Source organism: Protopterus annectens, chromosome 2.part2 (assembly GCF_019279795.1).
Source record: "Protopterus annectens isolate FY-2018-M chromosome 2.part2, PAN1.0, whole genome shotgun sequence".
Lineage (NCBI taxonomy): Eukaryota > Metazoa > Chordata > Ceratodontiformes > Protopteridae > Protopterus > Protopterus annectens.
In genome coordinates, this window is record NC_056730.1 from 609,620,770 (window position 1) to 609,647,615 (window position 26,846).

Here is a 26,846-nt window from a genome sequence, read left to right on the forward strand (position 1 = left end):
AGGAAATTTGGATACTTACATTACAGAGACGATTCTGGAAGACAGATAGGAAGAGGTGCTTTTAAAATCTTAGAAATAAAAGCAGGGTTCATAAAGGGGAACAATCTATAGATTACTGGTGGGCAATCCTCATTTTAATGGAAAAAAACAACAGCCTGAGAGTGGAAGTGGCAGAACTGCTTTTTATTTTGTTTGACATAAAAAGACTTTTGATTTGGTTTAGTGTGTCTTAACAACATTAATGAGTGACTTAGGATTTAGGAAAAGGTTCTAAGGGCAGACAGACATTACATATTATAAACAGGAAATTGAAATAATGCATATGATAATGGCTCTATGAGATCAAAAGCTGAAAACTTCAAAATGAGATCAGAAGGTTATGTTCAGTCTCATCTGAGTTGCTTTTGTAAAACTTTTAATGAGGAGAAGTAGGGAGAAAATGGACAAGACAGAGATAACTTTGGAGGTTCTTATGTTTGCTGAATACTACAACCTAACTGGTATTAAGACTGAAGGCAATTGTTAAGGATTATGAAGAAATTTAATTTACTTAAAGATGAATAGGTCTGAAATGCGATATTAAGAACTGTTGATTAGTTTGTGTCTTATTCAATAATAGCATGTATACAAGAGAACAGAAGGTAGGGAAAGAGTAAAATATTTGGGTTCAGAAGTTTAGGAATACATTGGAGAAACCTATAAGACTGTAATTATTGAATACTGAAAATTACAGTAGAAAAGGATGTTAAAGGAATGGAGGGGAACGATAGGCTCACTGAACGGTACAATCAATAAAATGATCATAGAGATCAATGTGGAGTATATATTAAGGAGCTCCAAAGAATATTTAGTAGATATATACACTATATAATACAGGAAGCACACAAAGAATATCTAGAGGGAAAATGGAAGTAATGTCAGATATAGGAGGCAGGAGGCTTGAAGTGCAATTACATGACAATGTTTCCACAGTTTATGGACTAAGGGCAGATGTAATAGCAGGATCTACTTCACAAGCTCAAAGTTTCAAAACTTTAAACTGCAAATAAAGACCATTAGATTGAAGTTTTGAAACTTTGTAATAAAAAAATAAAAAACAAAAAAATGTTTTTTACATTTTTGCAGGGGGGCAGGCCCCCTGACCCCCCCCCCCACTGCTAAATAAATATACCAACTCAGAGATTGCACTACAGTAAGGAAAACAGTAAATTTTCCATTCAATGTTGTATGGGAATCTCCATTCAAAACATTTGAAGTTTCAAAACTTTGATCTTATGGTCTCAACAATTTGCAGTTCAAAGTTTTGAAACTTCAAGCTTGTGAAGGGAATCCGTAATAGTTGTGAAATCATGACATAGGTTGGCACAGTTACAAAAAGTAGAGATATAACACAAAATAGAAGCAGTAGTAGCCAAACTTAAATCCAAAGTAGGGAAATGAAAGAAAATGGGGGTGGGAATTGGGCCCATTATTTATAGTCATTCAGAAGACCTCTGGTCCTTTTTCTATGACTTTTAATTGGATATGTTTCCAACATTTCCTACTTATTATCATTGCTTGTGTTCCAGGATTATATATCTAGTATGCAGCCCCCTTACAAAAACTACTGATATTTGAAAGAGCTCCATTTTCAGCCTGTTGTCTTTATCTCGCAGATTCTCTAAGTGACATTTAAGATGGAACACATCTTCTTTAACTGGAATTTGATTGCAATGTAAGCTAGACTACAGACAAGTTTCCTTACTCATGCAACCTGGTTTAGGTCAATTTTCTCATCTGCTTAAATATGGAATTTTGAAGCTGTAAAACTTGAATAGTGATAAGCAAATTAATAATTTTTCCACTATATAAGGTTGTGATTGCCAAATGGGTAGTTGGGAGCATCAGTGATCCATTATCAGCCATGACCTGGGATTTGCAAGTGACTAATGCAAAACAATGGTAACACAAGAAGAACTTAACTTTTTTTGCTACTCCTGAATCCACAAGACATGATACCAAACTGGCATACCTGGAGTTCAGAGAAACTTATTTCAAGTGAAGCATAACATGCAAATTACAATATACATAAACAGTTGTATATTCATTTTTCATCATCTGTTGGACTACTTTCATCTAGGTCAGCTTAGTCTTGTATTTTTCAGCAAAAAATCCTTTAGAGTATTCAAAAAAATGAGAATGAGCATAGTATTAATGTAACTTGGATTAGATTTCCTGAGGTTAATGTCACTGACTATAAAAAGCTTTACTGCCACTGTGCTCTGGAACAAAGAGAAATGGTTCCTAGTGGAAAGGTAATCGATGAATGTATGTACCTTAGCATGGAGGATAATTTTTCCTGATTTATTATATATACACATATATATATATATATATATATATATATATATATATATATATCTACGGGATCTGTACGGATCACCGAAAGACAACATAATTGACAGAGATTCAGCCGGGCATACTTGCGCGAAAGTGCTTTTCACTGAAAAGTACTTTCATGTAAGTATGCCTATTGCAGAGATCGTGCTACAGTGGGGATAAGGGAAAATTCCCTTTTACCCCCTGCAAAAATGTAAAAGTAATGTTTTATTTTTTTTTTTTTAAACACACTTTAACAAAAGCGCTTTTTTAGTGAAAGCACTTTCGTTAAAGTGTGTTCGGTGATTGTGGATTCGGACTATTGAACTTTCGTTCAATAGTCCTAGATCCATATATATATATATATATATATATATATATATATATATATATATATATATATATATATATATATATATATATATATATATATGGGTCTACTTTGTTTCATTGAAAGCTCATTTCACTGAATTTGAATTCACTCTGACCAAATTGCTGAAAGCTTAAAATTACTGAAAACTCATTTCACCAAATCTCATTTCACTGAAGTGAAGTGCTGGCACTATGTAGAGTACTGTAAGGCAAGTAAAAGGTACATGCCCTTTTCCTCACTGCAGTGCGATCCTGGAGTTAGTTAGGGGGGCACAAAAACTTAAGACAAGAACTGAGATACTTGACTGAGTTAGTTTTGCAGTTTCCTCCTCTATGGAGAAATTTGCCATGCTGTTGGTGGTGTTTATCCACTAACCATCATTACCTTGAAATGCATGGGATGATGGTACAAGTAATCTAATTATCTGCAAGACCAATCTGTCCCATTCTACTGTCTCTTCGCCTTTCCTCACTCATCGTTTTTTCATCATCTGCTGAGGAACATTCAGATACTAACTTACAAACATGGCCCCCAATTCTATTCCTTAGTATTCTTCTTGGTTAGGCTACATTTCATCTATTCTTCAGAATGTGTGTGTTTGAAATTCTTAGCATATTCTCACATTCCAGCTCCTTTAGTCCTTTCACTATTATTGTTCTGTTTCTCTATACCATGTTTATTGACCAAATTTAGATTATGCTTTCTTTATCTGTATACAATACTCTAAGTTCCACCTTACTATATTGCTGTAGAGTTAACACTTCTATGCTTCTCCCTAAATGTTTAGCCATTGTTGGTAAGGGCACAAATACTATCCAGACTCTCATAAAACATTGAATAGCTAATAAATTTAATTGATAGGTATTTTCCTCTCACAGGGATCTTCCTGCCATATTTTCTTCTTACAGGTTTCTTCCTGCAAACTGTGTAACATTTTGTTCTTCTACATTTAACACCATCTCTCTCATAGGTTCATAGGTTCATACTAGGCTATCTGCCCTAGGGCATTTATAAGCCTAGCCAGAATGTGTTTGGCTTTCGCCACCCATTTTAAATTTATTTTGCTATGCCCTTTTTCGAGGTTAGTATACTGTGCCTCTGTCTAACAGTGACACTGAAGTGATACCCGGGGTAAACCTATGATCTCAAACTGCTCATAAGGCAAATGCTCTGCCCACTACTCTACTGTTATACTACCTTTTCAGAATAGATCACCAGCTTATTTTGTATTGTCCATGAGAATCGAGTATGTCGCCTAATGTTTCCCTCACTTAATTTGCCATCTAATGTGCAATGTCTACAGTGAAATATTGACTGGAACCAGTTCTAGAATGGACTCCAGTACTCTCATAGTCACCAGTTTGAATACTGTAAAACAGTTCTTGGCCATTAAGTATTATAACAACTCTGTTATCCAGTCTTTTACTCAATTGCTAGCTTTTAGTTTCTATCCCTAGCACTCAGTGTTTCTGCCAACATCCTGAATGTCACAGAGCTGCTAAAAACAAGATATTCCACACTCGCTTGATACACTGGTCGATGTGATTATCAAAGGAGAGACTACTGTCCCACCTTGACCTCATAACTGGCTTTGCTGGATTTAACTAGTCCTCTTAGTTACCTGTTTAGATTAATTAGTGAGCTCTTGTCATTATGAGAGCTGCTCTATCTGATTTTGGCCATGACATTTTCCTGTTGTTATATACCTATTAAGGTTAGGATTCCACTAGTGCGGTTTGTATGGGTTTTTTTTTAGCATACTTCTAGTAGGTACAACAACCTCTATGCAGTCATTTACATGGTTGTACATGGTTCTGTGAACAGTTCTGATTTTGGCTGCTGTGAACTCGTGGTTCAGAGGGACATTCAATTTTGACAAACTATAACTTAACAGGATGTAGTTTGCTTTAGAATAACTCCTAATTCAAAGAAACAGCTTTGTGATATATCTTCACCAGTGAGGGTGTGACATAAGGGTGCAGTACTCTCCCATATTGGTGAGTACTAGGTCCAGTATGCTTGACCCTATGGTTGGAGTGTGCACTATCTGGTCAAGGATATTTGTGTTAATAAAGTCCAGAAAATGTTGGAGGCAGAATATGCTTCCCAGTCTCTAGAGGTATAGTTGAATTCTCCCATGAATAGGGTATTTGGTTGTATGGTGAAAGCTTCCAGTAGGTCTAGGTGTGAATGATGGGATTTTTGCAGTATAGGTGGTGACCTACAAATTGCTAGGATATGATAACGGACTTTATCTATGATTATTTGCATGTGGATGAACTCCAGAGCATCATCCTGTTTAAACAACCTAGAGGTATACTTGTTGCTAATGTAGATAAAGACAGCTCCACCTTTAGTTCCTGTCTTTGTGGTTGATGGTCTAAATGTGTGGAAGGCACTGAAGCCTTGGACTGCTGAAGTATGTTCTGCTTCTTAAAACCATGTCTCAGTAATGGCAGATGTCTATATTCTCCAGAATAAGGTGAGCTTGGAGGGTGGAAGTTTCTTGCTAAGCTCCTGTTGAGCAGGAACACCTTCAGGTTCCTTTGGGTTTTATTTGATATGTCTGACTATGTTCTGCAGATTATGGAAGGAAGTAACAGACTGTAGAAACAGCGACATCTTGGCTATAAAAGCAAAAACAGCTGGTATAAATGTCAATAGCTCTAAATATGAGGTTATCATACTGACACAAAAATGTTGATTGCTTTTTCCAGGTATGTGGGGGTCAGCAATCCCAGATGAAAGACTTTAAGAAATTAGGATCTTGATCATAAATTAGGGTAGAAAGTATTAGAATATTGACCAGTGGATTGGTTCAGGGCTGGCAATAACTAAACATTGCACTGGATTGCAGAGGTAAACTGAGAGCTGAATGGTAAGAGAAGGCTCTAAATTTACTAAGTAATCTTGGAACCGATCTTGAGTTATAGTTGTGAGCTTTGTGTAGCGACTGATAAGGTGACATCATGGAAACACACGGGATATGTGGGGTTCCTTCAAAGGATAGCTGTGTACACCCTTTATCTGACAGAAGGATATGTCCAGAGCATAACAAAGTGCAATAAATGGAGGTGGCTTAGGTATTTCCCAAGGTAGATGTACCAAGCTCAGCCCACTGGGAACAGGTCTTGTGGCAATCCAGTAGCAATAGAGAAAATGGAGCTCTCATCTTCCCAGGGTGTACTTGGGAATTCCACAGGATGTGCTATGGACTGTTGCTAGGGATATGGAAATTTTGTTTAAACTACTTAGCTTGCTGACACTGTGACCCTCACCAGGAAAAGTTTAGAAAATAATTATGGTAATGATGGTAATGATATTGATGAGAATGATGATGATATAAACAAAAGCTGAAATGCATACTTTCCTAAAAAAGAGTGGAATTTGTTCTCTGTTTTCTATTATTTTTACATCAGTTGTTCGTGATAGTCAACATCATTGATTATTGTCTTCTCTTACTCTTTTTTTTTGTTTAACCTTCTTCTTTAACTCTCTTTTCCTTAAAGATGACCCCAATAAACGATCAATAAATTGCTGGGCATCTTCATACAATTGCAGTTTTACCTGTACATGGGCAACAATCCATCCAGCAGTGTTCCGTGCTAAAATTACAAGGTAAGAATAATTTAACTTTTGGGGGGGGGGGGATGTAATCCTTTGCTTTATTGTGGAAACAGCTATGAAAGGCACAGATTGTTAATGGTAGCAGCCAGTCCATATTTTGTTCAATATCAGAGATAATATTAGAAATTTGCAAGTTTTGCGAAACCTTACTTTAAATGATTTATAAACGTCATTTGTAGAATTCAATATAAAATATAAGAATCCAATAATAAAATGCAGTCTTTCCTACAAAATCTGTTAATCATGAAATGTTTTATGGCAAACTATTCAGAGTTTTCCCCGAATCAAAGTTTATGTGATTAGGAGTACCTAAAATAATTTCTGGAGAACCCACTTTTGACTCTGTATAATTAATTTTATATCTCTCAGAACACAATAAGATGTCACTTTCAGTTTGAAACTACTTTGCTGAATTCTTTAATAGCAGCCCAGAAGCTCACTGTAACACTGTCTTAGGTTTATAGGTTATTACTAGGCAATCAATCCAATACAGTATTAGGAGCCAAGTCTAAAAATTCTCTTTTATTTTGGCTAGAACCAATTAATCATCAAGCATCCCAACCACCACTGTATTGCCTCATTCATTCCTTTAGATCTGAGGGCTCAGTTTTCTGGATTTACATACACTTGGACTGGAAGTGAAACTGGGAAATCTGGGAATGATGCCATCATCCTCAGGGTTAGTGCATTTTTCCTGTATACATAAGACCCTTTCCTGTATGCTGACACCACTGTTAGGCTGCATGGGTACTAGAGCATAGCCTAAGTGCATGCCATTCCCTTGGCCTTAGAGTGGCCATGCCTGTTCTTCCCTCCCACAGCACCCCCATTCTGGAATATTTAGTTTGATCTGTGATCTCCACAGGAGCTTCACTAAAGAAATGCCCTGCATTCTCTCCTCCATAGGATAGGCACACCCATTCTCTCTCTTTCTCACTCTCTCTCTAACTGCAATGTCAAGCAGCCAAGGAACTAACCAACCTTTGTTCATCGAGACTGTAGTCATGGAAATCCATTTATGCCACTATTACATCTACTAGTCCCAGAATTACCAATATTTACTCTTTCTGTCACTAAGTCCCATAGAGGACAGCCATGGGATAGATTTATGGCTTCACATCCAGTGGTCAAGATTTGTTTTAAAGAGAGTTAGGGAGCAGCTGTACTTATGATGAAGTGAGACTGCATTTCATAGATAGGTCATCCTTTGGCAGAGATGTTAAGCTACATGTACTCATGGTGGCTAAACCTATACTAGAAATCATTTCCACTTAACTTGAAAATATACATCTCTGATACCATGTCAAAAAGGTTTCTAAACTACAATTAAAGTCTTGTTTATTTTGGTTTTGGTTAATGTTAATAGACAGAACTCAGATTACATGTCAAAACAGATATAAACTGGAACTGAAATCTTGTTTGCTTTGGTATCAAAGTAGAAATGAATTAACTGAAAAAAACCCACCAAAAATTGCCATTGGCAACTTTCAAAAAACTTTAATTATAACAGAGTTAAGCACTTTCATCTTACAATTAACTTAGGGTATTACAAATAACTGGGAGTTCTGATGAAGTCTGCTTAACTGTATAATAAATAAAGTTTTAGGAAGTCAACACTGGCTATTTTTGGTCTTTTTTCAGTTATTTATGCATTTTCCATAACAGCATCTACTCCATTGTAAATATTGTAGTTCATTATTCAGGACATAAATCATGTTAAATTTAAAATGTTATAATCCATTTTAGGTGAAGTATCAAGTTTAAGAATTTCTCTTTTTAAAATATATTAGGAAATTTACAGTGAAGCTGCAATATACATAGAAATTGTATGAACATATTTCAGTAACTTCAGAATCTGCAACATGTTCAAAGGCATTCTTGGATCAGACAACATACAAGTTGTTGAATATCTGATCATGCATCTAGTTTGGTGAACTGACACAAGCACAGTAACCTTAAATTCAAAAGATGATGCAGAATAATGAATCTGGAATTATGTGAGCAGAGACAGAGAATGTGTGTGTGTGTGTGTGTGTGTGTGTGTGTGTGTGTGTGTGTGTGTGTGTGTGTGTGTGTGTGTGTGTGCTTGTATTCTGTCTGCCTCTTTGTTAGAAGACGGGAGGAGTCTGCATTCATGAGGAATACAAGATACACAATGGTATGATATGTCTGTGACACTGCTCCTTTTGCTAAGTGATAATGATGACCTCATAAGTAGAATAAATAATTAAATTGGTATAATGGCACACTTCCATCACAAGAAAATCAAGGAGTCTTGCAACTCTCATGTAATTTGTTTGCATCTGTTTGCATTTTGAAAGCTGACAATTGTAGTTTCATTATGCTGATTGTGAATATCTGTGGTTTAGAGCATATCTTTTGAGCCTACTTGTCATCGCAATGTTTTATTTCAGTATTAGTTAAGACAATCAACATTTCCTCATCATTGTTAAAGTTTCCAACAATGATCATGATGAACCACTTTTTTGCTACTGAAACAGTCCATATATACATAGACTGCTAATACTTTTAACTTCATAGATTGTTAAAGTTTCACTTCCACTTCCTTGACTTCTGCTTGTGATTCTATAAATCTGAGTTTGCAATGTACTATAAATAGAGATATGCAGGGTGAAGCCTCCCAAATTATTTATAGCTATATACATTGGCCTGTTAGTTTTATACAGTGTTATGCTAGTGCTAGCTAGTAAAGCGCAGTCAAGCACTATGACAGAAGTCTGCTATAACTGCAGGCATGTTTTTGCCATTTGGTTGTTCTTTGACATACTTTTGTTGGAGAAATTATATAGGTTTCATAAGATTGATAGAGGTGTTCTAGCCATACTGCCATTGAGGAACACTTCCTCAATAGCAGGATCAAAAAACAGTTTATTCATTTGGTCATTCATAGGTTCATAGGTTGGTACTAGACTATCGGCCCTAGGGCTTATGCAAGCCTAGCCATAACAATTCCCTGGATATTTCTTCCCACAATATTTACTTCTCTGGACCTCTGTCTAGCAGGATGACTGACATGATCCCCGGGGTAAATTTCCTATCTCCCATCCAATCATCAAGGTTCCTTTTGAAGAGGGCCAATGAGGCACTCTGCTTGACATGTATGGGCAGTCTATTCCAGAGTATGGGGAGTCTTTGGGTCAGGAACCTATCCCTCCAGCATGTTTTGTTCATTGTGATGACAAGGTTTAGATCACTGAAGTGTGTGGCTCTGAGGGATTGCGATTTCCTTAAGTGGAGCATGTCCAACAGCTCAGGGTTTGACATGGCCTTGTATGTTAAGCAGAGATCGCCTCTGAGTAGATATGCCACAGAGTATAGCTGGAGTTTTTTAAATGGTCAGCATATGGCATCTGCTTTAGGCCTGTGATTCTTTTAGTGAGGTATTTCTGTGGCTTTTCCAGCTGTTGCAGATGTCTTGTAAGGTACATACCAAATGGGGCATTATACTCTATAATGGGTCTAATGAGGGATGAGTACAGTGGGACAATGACCTCCTTTTTTCTGGATGAAAAGCCCTTAGTGATGAGGTGTGCCATACAGAAGGATTTCCTGACTGTTGTGGCGATGTGGTTATCGAAAGTGAGACCACTGTCCACCTGTGTCCCTAAGTCTCTCATCACACTTTCGATGTTTAGTGTCCTTCCACCTATGTGGTAATTCATGAATCATGGGTACATGTTTTTTTTCCAAAGGGAATAATTATACATTTCTTGGCATTAAGCTTGAGCCCATGGCTCTGGCAGCAGTCATCTGTTTCTGTAAGGCCCTTTTGTAGAATAGCCACATCATTTGGGGATTCAATAATGGCTCCCAGTTTGCAGTCATCTGCGAACTTTGTTAGCCAGAGTCCCTTAGTGTTGACCTGTACTTCAGAGAAGTAGATGCCAAACAAGAGTGGTCCCAGGACTGAACCCTGAAGTACTCCACTTGTCACTTGTCTGGAGCTGGATTTGGAGTCGGCTACTTTTACAGTCTGGGTTCTGTCAGTAAGCCAGTTGGCAATCCATCGAGTGACGTAGGGATCTATGCCCAGCTTTGTAAGTTTATCTATGATTCCAGAGTGGGGGATGGTGTTGAAGGCCTTGGCTAGGTCCATATAGGCTGTGTGAACTGCCTTACCCTCGTCCATAACTCTGGAGACTGATTTGAAGAAGTCAATCAGATTCAGAAGACAAGATCGGCCCTTCACGAACCCAAACTGGGTGGGGTCCAGTGTTTGAAGGTTGCCAATGTCTTTGTTTATAGGTTCCATGATAATGCGTTCCATACCATTGCAGATCAGGCTTGTCAGACTAATGGGATGGTAGTTTCAGGGATCCAAGGCAGATCCCCCCTTGTGGAATGGGATAACTGTAGCTGTGTGCCACTCATTGGGCACGAAGCCTGAGGTGAGGCTAGGATTAAACATGACACTTAGGTGAGGTGCCAGTTCATTTTGTAGTTCATGTAGTACACAGCCTGGGATGTCATCTGGTCCAATGGATGCTGTATTCTTAGCTTTGGAGAGTGTGGTTTCTACCTGTGTGGCTGTGATTACCAGAATTTGGCAATCTTTTGTTATTGAGATGGGCCCTTTAGGGGGTGAGAGAGGGGTGAAGTTGGCACTAAATCGATCTGCCAGGATATTGGCAATATCCTTGGGATCAGTATATTTAATGCCTTTCTGTTGTAGCTCAGAGCAGATCTGAGCATTACCATTTAGATTCTTGACATAACTATAGAATGCTTTGTGGTTGTCTTTGGAATCTTTGGCAATTTTATTTTCGTAACTAGCTTTTGAGGATTTTATGAGGGTTCTCAGCTTCTTACTGAGGCTGGTGAGGGGGTTTTTTGCATCCTGGGATTTTCCTCTTTTCTGCAACAGTTTCTTCCTTCTGTTGTATAGTTTGTTTATAACAGGGACCACCAGATTGGCTTCCTTTTTTTGGAGAAGAGCATCTTGGTTCTATTTGGGATGGCATGATTCGTGCTCAAGTGGATGTGCTCGTACAGTGCATTAGTGTAGGATTCTGCAGTCGAACTTTCAGATCCCATCTGCATGGGTGTCATGAAGTTTGTCACTTCTGACTTCAGTAGCATGAAGTTGGCTTTGGAGAAGTTTTTAAAGGAGGTTTCCTTACTGGGGGGTGGGATGTGGATGTCAAGGGTGATTTGCTTATGGTCAGAACTGACCAATGAGGGGGTGACCACTGGTGTGGAGCATCTATCTCCCATGTTGGTAATGACTAGGTATAGGATATTGGGGCCCCTGGTGGGACAAGGGATTAGTTGATCCAGGGTTTTGGAAATTATGAATTCCAAGAACCATTGGGAAAAGGAGTTGGTACCTGAGTAGTTTTCCTAGTTAATGGCAGGGTAGTTGAAATCACCCAGTATTAGGGTGTTTGGTTGTATCTTAATATTTTCCAGTATGTTTAGAAAGGTCTAGTGAGAATCTTGGGGCATGGTGGGGTATTTGTAGCAAGCTACAGTTTGGATTGCAGTCTTACCTATTTTTAGTCACACCTGGAGAATTTCAGATGCATTGTGTTGGGCAACTAGCCTGGAGGTGTGAATATCCTTGGTGAATATGGACACTCCCCACCTTTAGTGTTTCGGTCTTGGTTTTGTGGCTGAAAAATGTGGTAAGAGTTGTAGCCTGGTATTGCAGGGATGCTCTCTGGAGCTTTGAACCAGGTCTCAGTTACTGCACAGATATCGATGTTCTCCATTTTTAGGAGTGCCTCGAGAGAGTGCATTATGAGGTTTAGACTTCTAGCATTGAGTAGCATTACCTTCAGATTTTGCATGCTTGTATCTGTTATGGTGGTGGTTTTATCCTTTGAACCTTGCCTAAAAAAGGCACTATAGGGATGGCAAGAGCTTTAGCCGGAAACCTGAATCCCAGGGGTGACAGGTGCAGACCATCTCTGGCAAAGCATCGTGGTTTGTCAATCATGTCTTCCCAGGCAGACAAATACTGGATCCCCTTTGAATGACACCACGACCTACTTAATCCATTTTAGGGTGCACATGGAACCAAGAGCCATTTTATGCTACCCAGCAGCTGCACAGTAAACTAATCCTGGATTGGATGTTATTCTGAGTCCTAGTCTTGCTATTATGCAAACAAAATAATGTTACTAAGAAGGAAATCAACTATCTCCTTTCTGCATCACACTTGTTAAAACTTTCTTAACGAGAATTATCAAATAGAGTTATTTGTAATTCAGCTGAACTTAAAGCCAGTGCTGTTCAGGGAATGTGAACTCTGGATGTAAGTCTTCAATTAGTAACAGTAAACAACACAAGAAGCTTAAAAAAAGGAGGTAGTCAAATGATAACTTAGATCTGTAACTTTACCGTCCTTCTTCATCAAACTGCTCAGATTGATAACATTACTGTCCTTCTTGTTCAACATAATACTGGGTTCCTGTATTTCAGCTGAAGCTCTAGCCTGTCTTGGATTTGGTGAATGTTACTGAACTTGATATTACACTACTGTAACAAGTTGGTAATTATCCAATGCTGCATGTGGTATAATGTTAAGACACTGGAAAATATTCTCAGTGCAAGCATCACATGCCCCCAGTCACTATAATATAAATTATGTTTCTTCCATTTTGACCAAGCATTATTACCTGTGTGCCTAAAACTTCATTAAAATGTCTTTTGATTGCGACTTGCAATTAAAATGTTTGTTTTTTTCAAAAATCTTCATTTGATTTTTCAAAAACAAATGTTAAACAATCAGATTGACAACAGACCAAATACATATAACTACAGTAATAAAGAAAAGAAAACATCAAACGGATAACTATATACATTATATGCAATAGAAGTCACCACATAAACTACTATTTGATAACTAGTAAAGAAGAAAGAATATTGTAAGGAGCATATTATATTGAAAAGTATAAATGTAGCATGCAAACCCTTTGACACAACCAGGAATGTAGTGTAGATACTTTAGTGTTGCAAAATAAAAAGGAAAAGGTTGATTCCCCTATAAGGAGACTCAGAACATAGTCTAGTTATTGGTTTAGCATGTAAAGTGGTTTTAGGTCTTAAGAATTATGTCAGGCAAGTAATCATAGTATTTGTGAAAATATTGCTTTTGATTAGTAGCTGTATAAGCTAATTTATGGGAGGTAATATATTTAATTGCTAAATTATGAAAGTCTTCCCATGAAGTTAGGGATTTAATAGTCCATTTTTGTGATATAAAATTGAATAAGAGCGCAAATTGTGATGAGAATATGTATACATTTTTTGGAAGTACATTTGTACTGATATGTAGAATAGCCATTTCCCATGATAAGGTGAATTTTTTATATCCCATTGTCTCTAGTCTAGTTCTTAGAGAACACCATAAATTGTGAACTTTATCACAGCCCCCAAAAATGTGCAAAACATCTGCAACTTGATCTGGGCAATATGGGCAATAAGCTGAGTGATTGGGGTTAAACTTATTAATAGTTGATGGTGTATAATAAGCATTATTGTTAATCATAATTTGAGTTTACAACAACTGTTTAAAGGGAATAAACTTAATAGTATTTTGATGGCCACTCTTTTATTATCTTCTGTAATTTGTCAGCTTTTGTCTTGCCAATAAGTTGAGAATAGTAAGGAAGTCTGAGATTGTATACTCTTTATGAATTTATAGGACCTAAATGTAGTTTTTTCTTTAGTTCCTTGATTTTTATAAATTAAAATAGCTAAGTTAATGTCATGTTGGTTGATTTTAATTTGAGGTAATTTAGCTTTAATTAGATACATGATCTGATTAAGGGCATTAGTATATTTTTTAGGGGGTTCCAATTTAATTCTTAGTTTGGATATAGTAGTTTCCTGCCATTTATAAATATCCCATATTGTAAATTCTTTAAGAAGAGGATAATTTGTTAAGTTTATTATTTGGTTATTGATTAACAGATTACAGTTTAAATGGAGCGGTTGCATAAAGGCAAGGGCATTGGATAGTTGTATAGATTTGAATACATTTTGAATAGTTAGAATCATTTGTTTGAACAATGGGTGTATATTCCTGATGTAAGAGTTTCTTTGAATTAAGTTTAGAAAGGGGAGAGATTTGGGGTTAAAGTCAAGGGATTTAATTTGATCATACCAGATTTTGATCCATTGGGGTGTCCAGCTAGACACATTAGGAACATAATTTACTATTTGGACCAATCTACCAGAGGTAATTATAGTGTAATATAGTTTAAAGTCTGGTAATCCCAGGCCTCCTTTGTCTTTTGCAAGGGAAAGTTTATCATATTTAATTCTGACAGATTTTGGATGCCACAAGAATTTAGATAAAGCTTTTTCCAAATCCCTAAAAAAATTTTGAGGAACAATTGAAAAAGTAGCATACATTTGAAAAATAATTCTAGGTAAGATATTCATTTTGACCACACTAGTTTTAGAGAGTAAAGACATATTAATATTTTTCCATCTATTAATATAATTTTGAATGTTAGTCCAAGCATGTAGTAAATTGTTCTTAACGATCTCTCTAAAATCGGAAGTATAAGTTACTCCTAGATATTGTATCTATTTGATTTTTGTCTCACTATTAGGAAAATAGAATTCCTTATGGCCTAGTGGATTCAAGGGAAATGTATAGAATTTACTCGTTTAGTTTATAGTTGGATATCTCAGAATATAAATTTATTGAGTTAAGTATTTTTGGGAGATCAGTGTTGGGAAGTTGAAAGTATAAATTTAGATCATCAGCAAAGGCCGAATCTGAAAGTTTTATGTTTGATATTCTGGGTATGTGGTGGAAGGTTTTTTTGGGATAAATATATAATAGCAAGGGTTCTAAGTATAAATTAAAAAGGTAAGGGGAAAGAGGGCAACCTTGCCTTGTGCCATTAGAGATGGGGATTGGATTGGATTTGAAATTATTTATTTGAATAGTAGTGGAGGCCTTCTGATAGAGAACCTGAATAATTTTTATAAATGCTTGTTGAATTCCAAAAGAGGGCAGAATATTAAATAAAACAATTTAAGTTTACTCTGTCAAATACTTTGCTTGCGTCAGCAGTAAGGATGTATGTAGGATGTTTATCCTTGTCAAGAAGTCTAATAATGGTATCTAAAAGAAGAGTGTTATCACAAGTTTGCCTATTCTGCATAAAACCCATTTGTTCTTGAGATATGATGGAAGAAATAATGTTCTTCAGTCTTAGGATAGTTTTTGAGTTGTTAATACATTTATCAGTTATGCAATGGTGTATTATATAATTGAATACATTTAATAGAATTTTAGAAAACTTTGTAAGTTTATTTATTGAAATTATAACTTCTTCTAATTGCAGTGGTGATTTAAGAAGTTGTTTCTGATGGTCAGTAATCTGAATTTAGGGTCCAATTATTGAAATAAGAAGATCTTTGATTATAGGCCAAGACATTAACGACAATAACAATTCTTGAATGAGCCACTATGGTTCTAGGGGAAACCTTATAACTTAATCTATAGGAAAGAAAAGTTAAGAAGATTAAGAAGGCATCAATTCTTGACCATGTTTTATGTGTAGCTGAAAAAAAGTAAATCTAAGAGTTGAGTTATCCTGCTTAAAGTTTGTATAGGGGTCTATTAGTTCAAAGATATTTTGCAATTCTTCTAGGGCTGTGGTAGTATGTTGCGATTGCCTAGTGTCTTTATAAGATCTATCCCTGTCAGGATCAAGTAAAGCGTTCCAATCTCCACCTATAATGTATAAGTGATTTGGATAATTAACCAGAATATTAAAGATATCATAAATAAAATTATGTTGATTTAAGCAGGGGCTATAAACATTAAGAAAGAGTAAAGGTTTATTTAGGGTATGATACTAGTGAACAAAACCCATCTTCCATTAGGATCACTCTTAGAAGAGGTGATTTCTCCTTGGTAAGATTGATTAGCTACCCCCCTAGATAATGTGTTATGTCCTGCTGCAATTATTTGTTTGACCCATTTCCTTTTCCTTTCATTATCCCACAGAGTTGGTTAGTCGTGTGAGTTTCTTGTAGAAAAGTTACATCAGCTTTATTTTGAAATGTGAGATGCATGATTAGGTTTCTCTTTTTCTTTTCTGATAGACCCTTAATGTTCCATGAATCTACTGAAATCATTATCTCAATCTTAGATTGTTTTTATACAGGTTATTAAATGATAGAAGTAAGTATACAGGTTTATAATAAGGGCTGTTAAGTAAGAAAAAATTAAATGTGAGGTGACTTCTAATCTAAATCCTATGCAAGGGCCTAACCACTCATCCCTCTGTGTAAATGAAAACATTTATTGTATACCACAAAACAGATGAAGTTTGAGCTAATGTAATAAATATAAGAAGTAGAGGGATGCCAATAATACCTAACATGAACCAAACGTGAACACTCATCAGCTACAAAACTGTGCAATACTACTCCTTTAATTTATTAGAAACTTATAAGAGGATCACTAACTAGATTCAAATTATTGTAATAATAATCCTGTTTAACTAGTTTATTAAGACTAGAAAGGTAAATTTTAGGGTAATAGAATAAGCCAGTGGCTAAAGAGTATCAAAGCTTATTAGCAATAAAAATATCCTAGATAAAGCTACTACATGTACCCTACTACAAGAATCAACCATTATTGCAAACAGCTTAGAGAGGGTTGCGTTATACTATATTCAGACTCTTGAAGAAATAGATTTTAGTACAGAAAAAGGAGATGTTATAGCATATTAATAAGTCTATATAAAAGTATAGATATATCAAAAATGTATGTTCAGAGTTGTTTGACTAATAAAATATAACCTTGTCCTGCTTGTGTGGAGTAGGTTAATCAACAAAAGAATTTATGGACAGGACCATTAAGATGGATTCACACATAAAAAGATCCAGTTAAATACTCTAAAATAGTATTTAAGACCGTTATTTGCTAAAGTTTAAATAGAACAACAAACAAACCCCTGTCATTAATTATATATGTAACAGATGAAACTTTTTTTACAATGAATTTTCAACAGTAAATCTACCACATAGTCTTTTATAGTAGTGCTTTTTGAATCCAATAGTCTGCTAAGTTATTGAACCAGTTACTTTTAAACAGCATCCAGCTAAACAGAATTGTTTAACTATTCAATATTTAACAGACTACTTTTAATCCTTTAGTTTACTAACCTACTAAACGTTGAGATTTCTTATTAACACAAGGAAAGAAAGAAAAAAAACACAAACAGTTGATGCAATATAAGTGGGAAAGCAAGCATCATAAAGCATTAAAATAGCAAAATCAATTTTGCATTCCTGAACTCCATTGCTAATAAGTAGTATTTTATATAAACGTATAATGTTAATTGTAGTTATATCATTATCTAAAAAGAGACACATTAGATGTATACTATAAGGGAGCATGAAGTAAGTAAATATGCTTAGCAGACCATTCAGTATGCAAAACCCTATTTCAGTTAGGTAAAGAAACTCGTTCACATGCGTAATTGCCAGCAGTTTTAAACACAATGATATGCTCAATCATTTACACATAAAGGTGGAAAAGACCTAGACCCTCCAGATGAGGAATCTCAAAGCCGCAGCAAAGACTAAGTGTAGGTTCGCCAGTGTGACTCTAAAACACCATTGCCTAAACAAGTAGATCTCTGACGTCAAAGTAAATGACCATTAGCAATACTGCAGAAAAGAGTATTGTCTAAAAAAAACAATACGCTGAGACTGAATATGAATAGGATGTAACTGCCTTCTTATGCTCCCTCCCATTATCTAGAAAAGGACAATCTAGCCTTCTGCAGCCTCTATTAAAAAGCAAGGATTGCTTAAAGTAAAAAGATTCACAGTGCACCCTTAAAGATGAGACCACACTTCTTATATCAAAACCAGCCATGTCTTTTACTTAAGATATCATTTACATCCATATTTCCACATAAATGCAGAAGCATCCTTAAGTCTTTTAAAATGGAAGAGAACCTTTAATTATCAAAAATAAAGGGGCTGAAATGACATAGTCCACATCTAGTTTCCTTGTAGCAAATACTTCCAGAGGTTCTTGGTTTCTCATGCATCTCGTGACTTCCATCATAGTATCTGCTTCAATGTTACTTGGCTTTTAATGGTGTAGAAGCAACGAGGAGCATCACAGAACCAAAAAAAAGTTTCTATTCTCACATGAGCTGCGATCGGCATTCGCAACTGCATATAGCCATTTAAGTGTTCCCAGTAATGCTTAGAGGCAGGACGTGAGTCAGATATTGCATCAGTTAGTTGAAAGTTCAAAGTAGCAACGTTCCCTCTTGAACCTGAAGGGGTTTTCTGGGAAATGGAACATTGAAATGGCAATGGACGACTAGGCCCAAGAAATACAGTGAAGCAAGCCACACCAATCGGACAACCAACACACAAGATGGCCGTACCTCACAGCAAGTCAGCCGTCAGCTCGGCAAAAGGCAGGGTGAGTTATTTAAGAGAGATTTACTTTTGAACAGATGAAAAAAGGTGGATTTGGCCTCCTCATATGACTCTATAGATATTTTAATTTCTTCATGATAAAAGACCAAGGTGGCAAGATATGTCATTTGGAACCAAATCTTGTTTTCAATCAAATAACCACAAAATTTGCTGAGTTTTTGATGTTTTTGTTTAACTTCAGTAGGTAGATCTTGTATTATGTTAATTTTGTGACCTCTCCAAGTGATGTTCTTTTTAGCTTTGAATGCAGCAAGTACTGGCTGGACATGTGCTGAATTCAACAATCTAACATATATTTGTCTTGGGGTTTCAGTTGCTTGGGCCTGTCTGAGATCTGTGAGCTCTTTCTATTATTACACCAATAGTGAGATCTTTATCATTAATTAAAGTATTTATTATTTCTTTGATTATTGAGTTAAGCTGAGCATTATCAAAGGTTTCAGGTATTCCTCACAGGATAAAGTTGTTGTGTCTGGTTCTGGCTTCAAGATCTAGCATTTTTGTTGTAGATTTTTAATAGTGTTATCACTGGTTTGTAACTTCTGTTTGATCTCATTTATTTTAACTTCATTATCCATAACTTTTGCTTCATTCTGTTCAAGTCTAAGCATAATTTGATCTAAATTAGATCCAAAAGAGGTTAGCTTGTGGGTGAATCCTTGAATTTCAGTTTGTAGAGGTTGCAGTGCAGGTTTGAGATCATCAATTGTGAGAGACTGTTCATTTTTTGATCTGAGGACAATTTTTGTAGTTTCGTGTTGTGGCTTATTGAATTTTGTCTCTTAGAAGAGGCGTCTTTTTCAGGAGTAGTTATCGGAGACAATTTAGTTTTTGTAGTTGCAGATTCCATTTGGTCTTTAAAATCGAGTTGCAAAAGCTTGTTAGTAGTAGAGATAAATCTGTATGAAATTTCCAGGTCAGATACATATTTCTTTTTATTGGTCTACAAGAGGGTAGTGAGACCAGCTATGTTATATGGGTTGGAGGCAATGGCATTGACAAAAAGGCAGGAGTCAGAGCTGGACGTGGCAGAGTTAAAGATGTTAAGATTTGCACTGGGTGTGACAAGGGTGAACAGGATTAGGAATAAGCATATTTGAGGGTCTGCCCAGGTTGGAAGGTTTGGAGACAAAGCCAGAGAGGCAAGATTATGTTGATTTGTACATGTGCTGAGGAGGGATGCAGAGTATATTGGGAAAAAGATGCTAAGGATGAAGCTGCCAGGTAACAGGAAAAGAGGAAGGCCTAAGATATGGATGTGGTGAGAGACGACATGCAGGTGGTTGGTGTGACAGAGCAAGATGCAGAGGACAAGAAGAAATGGAAACAGATGATCTGCTGTGAAGACCCCTAATGGGAGCAGCTGAAAGACGAAGATTATTGTCTTTGTTTAGGTCTCAGTGTCTGGAAGTGTCCACACCATGTAGTTCAGGGTTCAGCATCCAGTAAGTAGTTTTTAAGTTCAGAGATGAGTTATCTTGTATAAATATTGATGAAAAATGAATAAATCTGTATTCTCCTCTCAGTTCTTAAAATGTTTGAATGTTTTCTATGAAGGATGTGCCGGCAAAGGATCAGATAGTGCTTTGAAAGTGAGGAGCTGCACAGGTAGTGTCCACCATTTTGCAATAAAAACATTTGAGCATAGACAGATGGTCAAATCACTTTTCAAGAGATGTCTACTTAAAAGTTGTCAACAGTAGCATTGTGGGAGGTAAGAATATCTGGGGATATGAAGAAATAAAAATGTCTGTGTAGTCGGTTGAATTTTTCTTTAACTTTTGAACATTTTGTAATATCTCAGAACCCAAATAATTCTGTTTTAGTTAGGGAAACACACATATTGTTAAAAAAATCCCTTAAGCAAAGAAGTATTTATTTTGCTTATTTGCTAATGCCCTATGTGAGCAAATTCAAAAGCTCATAGGAAGTTATTTTTCTTTATGCTGGCAGTGATGAAATAGGAGAAAGTGAAAACAGTTGAAAAATAAGCAGTAATATATGTACTTCATTGTTTAGGTTTCCTTCATCTGTTTGGAGAAAGAAGTCATACTAAATTCATTGATATGAAATTCTTTGACATAATAAACTACTATAATTTATATATTTCAGAAACCGTAATAACAAGGATGTTTGGCATTACCTGGATCCAGTTAAATGTAAAGAAAACACATTTCAGCAGACATTCAGTTATGTTAATTATTCACCATATGAAGAAGAATATGAACCACTTTTCCTGAAAATAGAAGCCATGACAGAGCAATCCTATAGCATGATTCAACATCAGCTGTTCATCCGTGACATCAGTAAGTGTTTGCGGGTCTTCTGTGATCTAATTTTACATTACAATGGATAAATAAAGTTGTTTATTTACTTTTTTATACTGAAGAGTATATACCATGAATGGTGGAAAGGGTGATAGGAGACAGACTGTAATAACTGATCACAATCAGTAAAACTGAACCTGAGCTTCAGGAAAATAATTTAAAACTGGTATATAATATTTAACATTTGCATTCATCCAAGTAGGTAACAAGTATGGCTAGATTGAATCTTGACTTAATATCACATCCAGCAACCAATGCATTAGTGTTGCATTTATTGATGTCAGTGTGTTATATATACAATACAGTTTTTTGCTAGGGGACTGGGATGTGAAGCCATTAGATCTTTCTTTGGAGGGACTGGTATAGAACCACCTAAACTATTTGAACTACTCATATTAGAGTATAATATGCTGTACAGTTCTACATCAATACTTAGTGCAAATGTATAGTTTTTAGGACCAGATTTGTGAATGCCTACACTAAGTGTACATCATTCTGAGAAAATACACAACAAGATCCGCCACATAACACAATCACTCAGGTCACTCCAAGGCAAGTACAAATATGACTCAGTCATTGTCCATGCTGGTGTGAATGACCTGAGATGTACCTCCCTGGACTACATGAAAAGAGACATAAAGGAGCTCTCTGAGCATGTAGCCCAGGCCGGTATGACCCTGACCTTGAGTAGCATCTTACCCTCACCAAGAATGATGCCACAATATGAAGACAAGATGATCAATTTCAACAATTGGCTTAAGTACTGGTGTCATTCAAAGGGGATCCAATGCCTGTCAGCTTGGGATGATATGCTTGACAAGCCACGATGCTTCACTAGGGGCAGCTTGCACCTGTCACCCCTGGGCTTTCGGATATTGGCAAAGGCTCTTGCTACCCCCATAGTGCCTTTTTTAGACAAACCCACCTCCATAGGTATCACAAGGGATAAGAAACTAAGAGTAATGCTACTCAACGCCAGAAGTCTAAACCTCAAGATGCATGCACTCGAAACTCTCCTTAGCATGGAGAACATCGATATCTGTGCAGTAACAGAAACCTGGTTCAGGGCTCCCGAGAGCACCCCAGCACTACCAGGTTATACCTCATACCATGCTTTTTGGCCCCAAAACTTGGACCGAACCACAAAAGGAGGGGGAGTATCGATATTCATCAAAGATACCCACACATCCAGGTTGGTGGCAAAGCACGAAGCATCAGAGACTATCCATGTGCAACTAACAGTGGGTAAAACTGCCTTCCAGTTTATAGCCTGCTACAGACCACCCTCCCAAACCCAGGAACCCCACTCGGCAGTCCTGAGAACACTGGAAAATATGAAGGTCTCTCCAAACTCCATTATATTGGGTGACTTCAACTACCTTAACCATTAGGGAGGGTGGCCTAATGGTTAAGGTGTTTGCCTTGCAAACACAAGGTGCAGGGTTTGAGTCTCACAAGGGATAATTGGCTAGGCTTAAAATGGCTCGCAAGGGCAGTTAGCTTAGTACTAACCTATGAACCTATGAACCTATGAACCAAACATTAGGAGCAAACAGAGCCCAGAATAATATGACAGTCTGGGTTTTATAATCCAAAAGAAACAAGCATCATGTGTTCAGCTTCATTAACCATAGTATCGCCACAATCTCATGAAAGTAGAATGTAACTTCCTCGAGGTACATGTATTTTGATTTGTTGCTTGATTATAAGTTGAGTGATGGTATAAATGCAGACAGGGCAGCTATTGAATGTACAGTGATTGTTATTGTGCAGAAGCCACTGGGTCTTTCATGGCTCAAAAAAGTTAGACATAGGCCACCTCAGAGCATCCATAGATTACTGAGTATAAGAAGAAATATGCTAGTCCATTGGCATCGTTGAACAATATAAGACATTTCATTTTATAGATTACAATTTTTTGGTGTTTTTCCAGTGAGAGGTATGTCTAGATTTGCACATACTAAAGGGCATTGTATTTAATGAAGGCTCTAATATGGAAAAAGTACAGTGATAAGATGACTTCTTTGCATTGTGAATATTTTTATTTTAGAAATTAACTAGGCCAGAAAAAAGGTTTTCCAGACTAGAGTGGCAACATGATGACCAAATGAGAGAAAGTTGGCCATATAAGTACCCAGGTTCCTTCATGAACATATCAGTTTGAAGATGAATTCCACATATATGAGGGGGAGCAACCTTTTATGAAACTGCTATGCTGCATTTTTTTTTTTTCATTTGGTTTGAGACAATTTTCAGTATGCCAGATATGTGAATGTTCCAATCTTTGTTGGAGAAGTTTAGTATCAGTGGATGAGTGGATAACAGTGCCCAGTTTGCAGTCATCAGCAAATGTGGTCAACCACACTTCTGGGTAATAAGCTTGGATATTTCAAAATAAATGCTAAATAGGAAGTGGCCCAGCACTGATTCCTGCAGTCCTATAAACTGCTGCTAGAAACAAGATGTTCACACTCACTGTGTTGATATCTGCACTCTGTCTTCCTTGTCCTTGTATTCTTTCTCTTTGACACCATTTGCCAGACTGCCTAGCAATGCCTCAAGTTCTAAAGTATATTATCTCCAATGGTCTCAGACATTGAGCTTGAGCCTCCTTATCGTTAAAGAAAAGTGAATCTCCTACGACTTTCCACACTGCCGTGACTCAGATTCGAACTGAGGTTGCTGCGGCCACAACGCAGAGTACTAACGACTATACGATCATGGCAAGCTATCTGGAGAGGAGTGGTTTGGCTTTCTATGGAATCGCTTCTCAGATGCAACAAAGGTTGCTCATCCTTGAAACAGCATGTAAAGGTGCATCTTAACTGATTTTTACTACATGTATTTAAACATCTTTGATGCAATTCCACTCATTCTGTGTATCATTCATATCTTTTTATTGCCTGCCTCAGTTTTTGGGCTAGTGATGATCGTGAATATGCCGAGGGCATAGCCCATGGTAAATTGCATCAACCAAAGAGGGCATCTATTCAAAAACCTGAGCAGGTTTCATCCTTAAATGCTCTCCTTTGAATGGTGGTGCCACTTTGCTAAATCACTCCTCACAATGGACAGGTAGTTATGCAGGCTGTAGACTCCGGAGACTGTGAAGTGTGAATAGGAGAAGCCCTCTCATTTCCCCTCTTAAAATCCCTTCACTGTAGTACTGCACAGCTCCCTCCCTTTAACTAGGGAGCTTAACTTCAATTGAAAAGCCACCTGAATGAGATTTATAAGCTTCTTGATATGTCCAGTGCTAAAGTAATGTGTTAGTTTATTTAGTGGGAGTAGTCCTGAAATACGAGTCTGAAATTTGGAAGTGCTTCTGTTTTGCTACTCCTCTGTCCTAGTGGTTAGGGAGGTGGTTTTATGTGTGCAGATTACAGGGTTCAGTCCCTGACTACAGTGAAAGGCGGTCGGTTTCTTTTTTGCCCAGATGCCTTATTCCTCTCTTCCCCTGTCCATTTGCTACATAGTTTTACACTTACAAACTTACCATTGTCTGTAGAGCACATGGCTTTGCACACAAAGGCCTACTGAGCTCCTTGCACATTACAGCAACACACTGGCAGAATGCAATGCCTTGTTGAGTACAGTTGCAAGATCGGAAAGGCATACTCCTAGGGAGGACTAAGATGAGGGAGACACTATAGAAGACTGCCAGAAATGAGAGAGTGGGGTCAGACTGCTGGTCCTTGTTTACACTCACTGTGTGTTCTAAAGTATATTATCTCCAACACTCTCCAGACATTGAGCATGAGCCTCCATATAAATAGAAATGTGAACCCCACCACTACTTTGCACACTGCCACGATTTGGCACAGTAACAAAGTTTATTATGGCCACAGCACAGAGTACTTAGTACTTCATCACAAGCTACTTGGACAGAACTTTCCTATGAAAGTAAAGATTAGGACAAGGAGATGAAATAGTGTTATTTTCCTCATGATAATTTAAAGAAGACTTGCATTTGACTTTAAGTCCTTCATACAAATATGCATTTCTACTACAGTGCTATTTTAAAATCATTCTGTACTCATACACTACGGTAATAATTTTCACCTTTCTAAAATGTACTTAGAATAACATGTCACATTGTAGTATTATGAGTTCTAAAAGTAATTACTTCATTTTTAATCAATCTGGAAAGTCAAATGCGTGTTAATATTTGATTGCTTATTATTACCAGTCATTTAAGACAAGTAAGTACTATAGACTTTCAAGTATGTTGCTAGAATGTGTATACCTAAATGCAAAAACTGTCACACAGGGATGCATGCAGTATATGTACTTAGCAGTCAATGCTGCATGATTAGATCTGTCACTATAACCTCAACATGAGAGGGTGCAATCATAGATTTACTCACTCTCTCTCTCTCTCTCTCTCTCTCTCTCTCTATGAATACACAACACTTCATCAAAGTACATAACTTTCAAAACACAATAGATTGGTGATAGTATATGAAAAAACATACTTGCAAAAAAAAATAAAAACATCAAAAGTCTAATAGATCACAAAATGATTTATGTTGCTTTCTACAGTGCAGTTTTCTGTACAGTTGCTTAACCAAAACCTTACCACTGCCTTCAGACATGATTTATTTAAACACTGGTCATGTTAGAGAAATTTTTTTTGTAAAGTAAGGTATAGAGATGAGCTTAAGGGCTAGGGTAGAGTTAGGGACTGCACGCACTAGTAAGGATGGCAAGGAGGACTTATTTAAAAATCATTACCATATTTATAATTGTATTTATTTATTTACTGACATTTGATAAATGGGAATGTCTGACTGTGTAGGAGCCCATTTTCAGCAGAACCCTGGGGAGAAAAGCTCCAAAGTATTATAAAGCATTTTAAGAATAATAATTTTACAGTCTTTAAAAATAATACAAAAACAACTATGGTTTAAAAAGTTATACCAAATTAGACATAATATGAAAACATTGGTTAAAAATAGATACAAGTTATATGAGCATGATTTAATAGCTAGGGACATTTTTGTCAGTTTATAGAGAAATTAAAGGTAAGTTAGTCTAATAAAAACAGGAGTTGCAATACGAAATGAGAGAAATGCAGGCTTATTGTATATTTATAGAGAAAACCAGGGGAAAGAAACTGATAGAAGTCAGGAAGAGAATGAAGAAGGGAGAGTAAGGAGATGTATGAATAGGTATTTGTTCAGATTCAGGGACATAGTTTATCTTGGCTGAGTAAGAACAGAGCCAGCTTTTGACTAGGAAGTCTTTCAGAGTGGTTTTGAAGGATCAGAGGGAAGATGTTGGCCTGATGGATACAGATAAAGGGTTCCCAGCCTTACCAACAAGGTACAAGTACAGACAATGCCCATTAGATTTGATAGGCTAGTGGACAGACAGGAGTTTTTGGTCACTGGATCATAACAACCAACAGGGAACACAGTTGTGTAGAATGTTAGTTGCTGGACAAGTGGATAGATTCTGGCTAATTTTATAGGTGGTAAGAAGCTGTGTATATGTTAGTTGATGGGGTAGTTCTAACCAATTTAGGCTTTTTAGTGCTGTACAGCGGTGGATTGTAAAAGGTGTATTTGCTGCAAATTTAGCAACTTTGTTATAACATTGTTCAAGTTTTGATTTTTGTAATGTCTGAAGGGTAGTAAGGATGGGAGCACCATAAAGAAGTGTGGGAAGATCTATATTACCATATTGAATGGTAACAA

The 26,846-nt window shown here is 36.7% G+C and overlaps 1 protein-coding gene across 1 annotated transcript in view; it reads left to right on the plus strand.

The window, feature by feature from the left end:
- The window catches only part of LOC122796040 (interleukin-12 subunit beta-like), a 107,965-nt gene that overhangs the window by 68,183 nt on the left and 12,936 nt on the right, over positions 1 to 26,846 (plus strand). The window contains exons 4-5 of the mRNA XM_044064510.1: positions 6,241 to 6,349; positions 20,933 to 21,126. Coding sequence (XP_043920445.1) covers positions 6,241 to 6,349; positions 20,933 to 21,126 — 303 coding nt within the window. The remainder of the gene's footprint in view (positions 1 to 6,240; positions 6,350 to 20,932; positions 21,127 to 26,846) is intronic.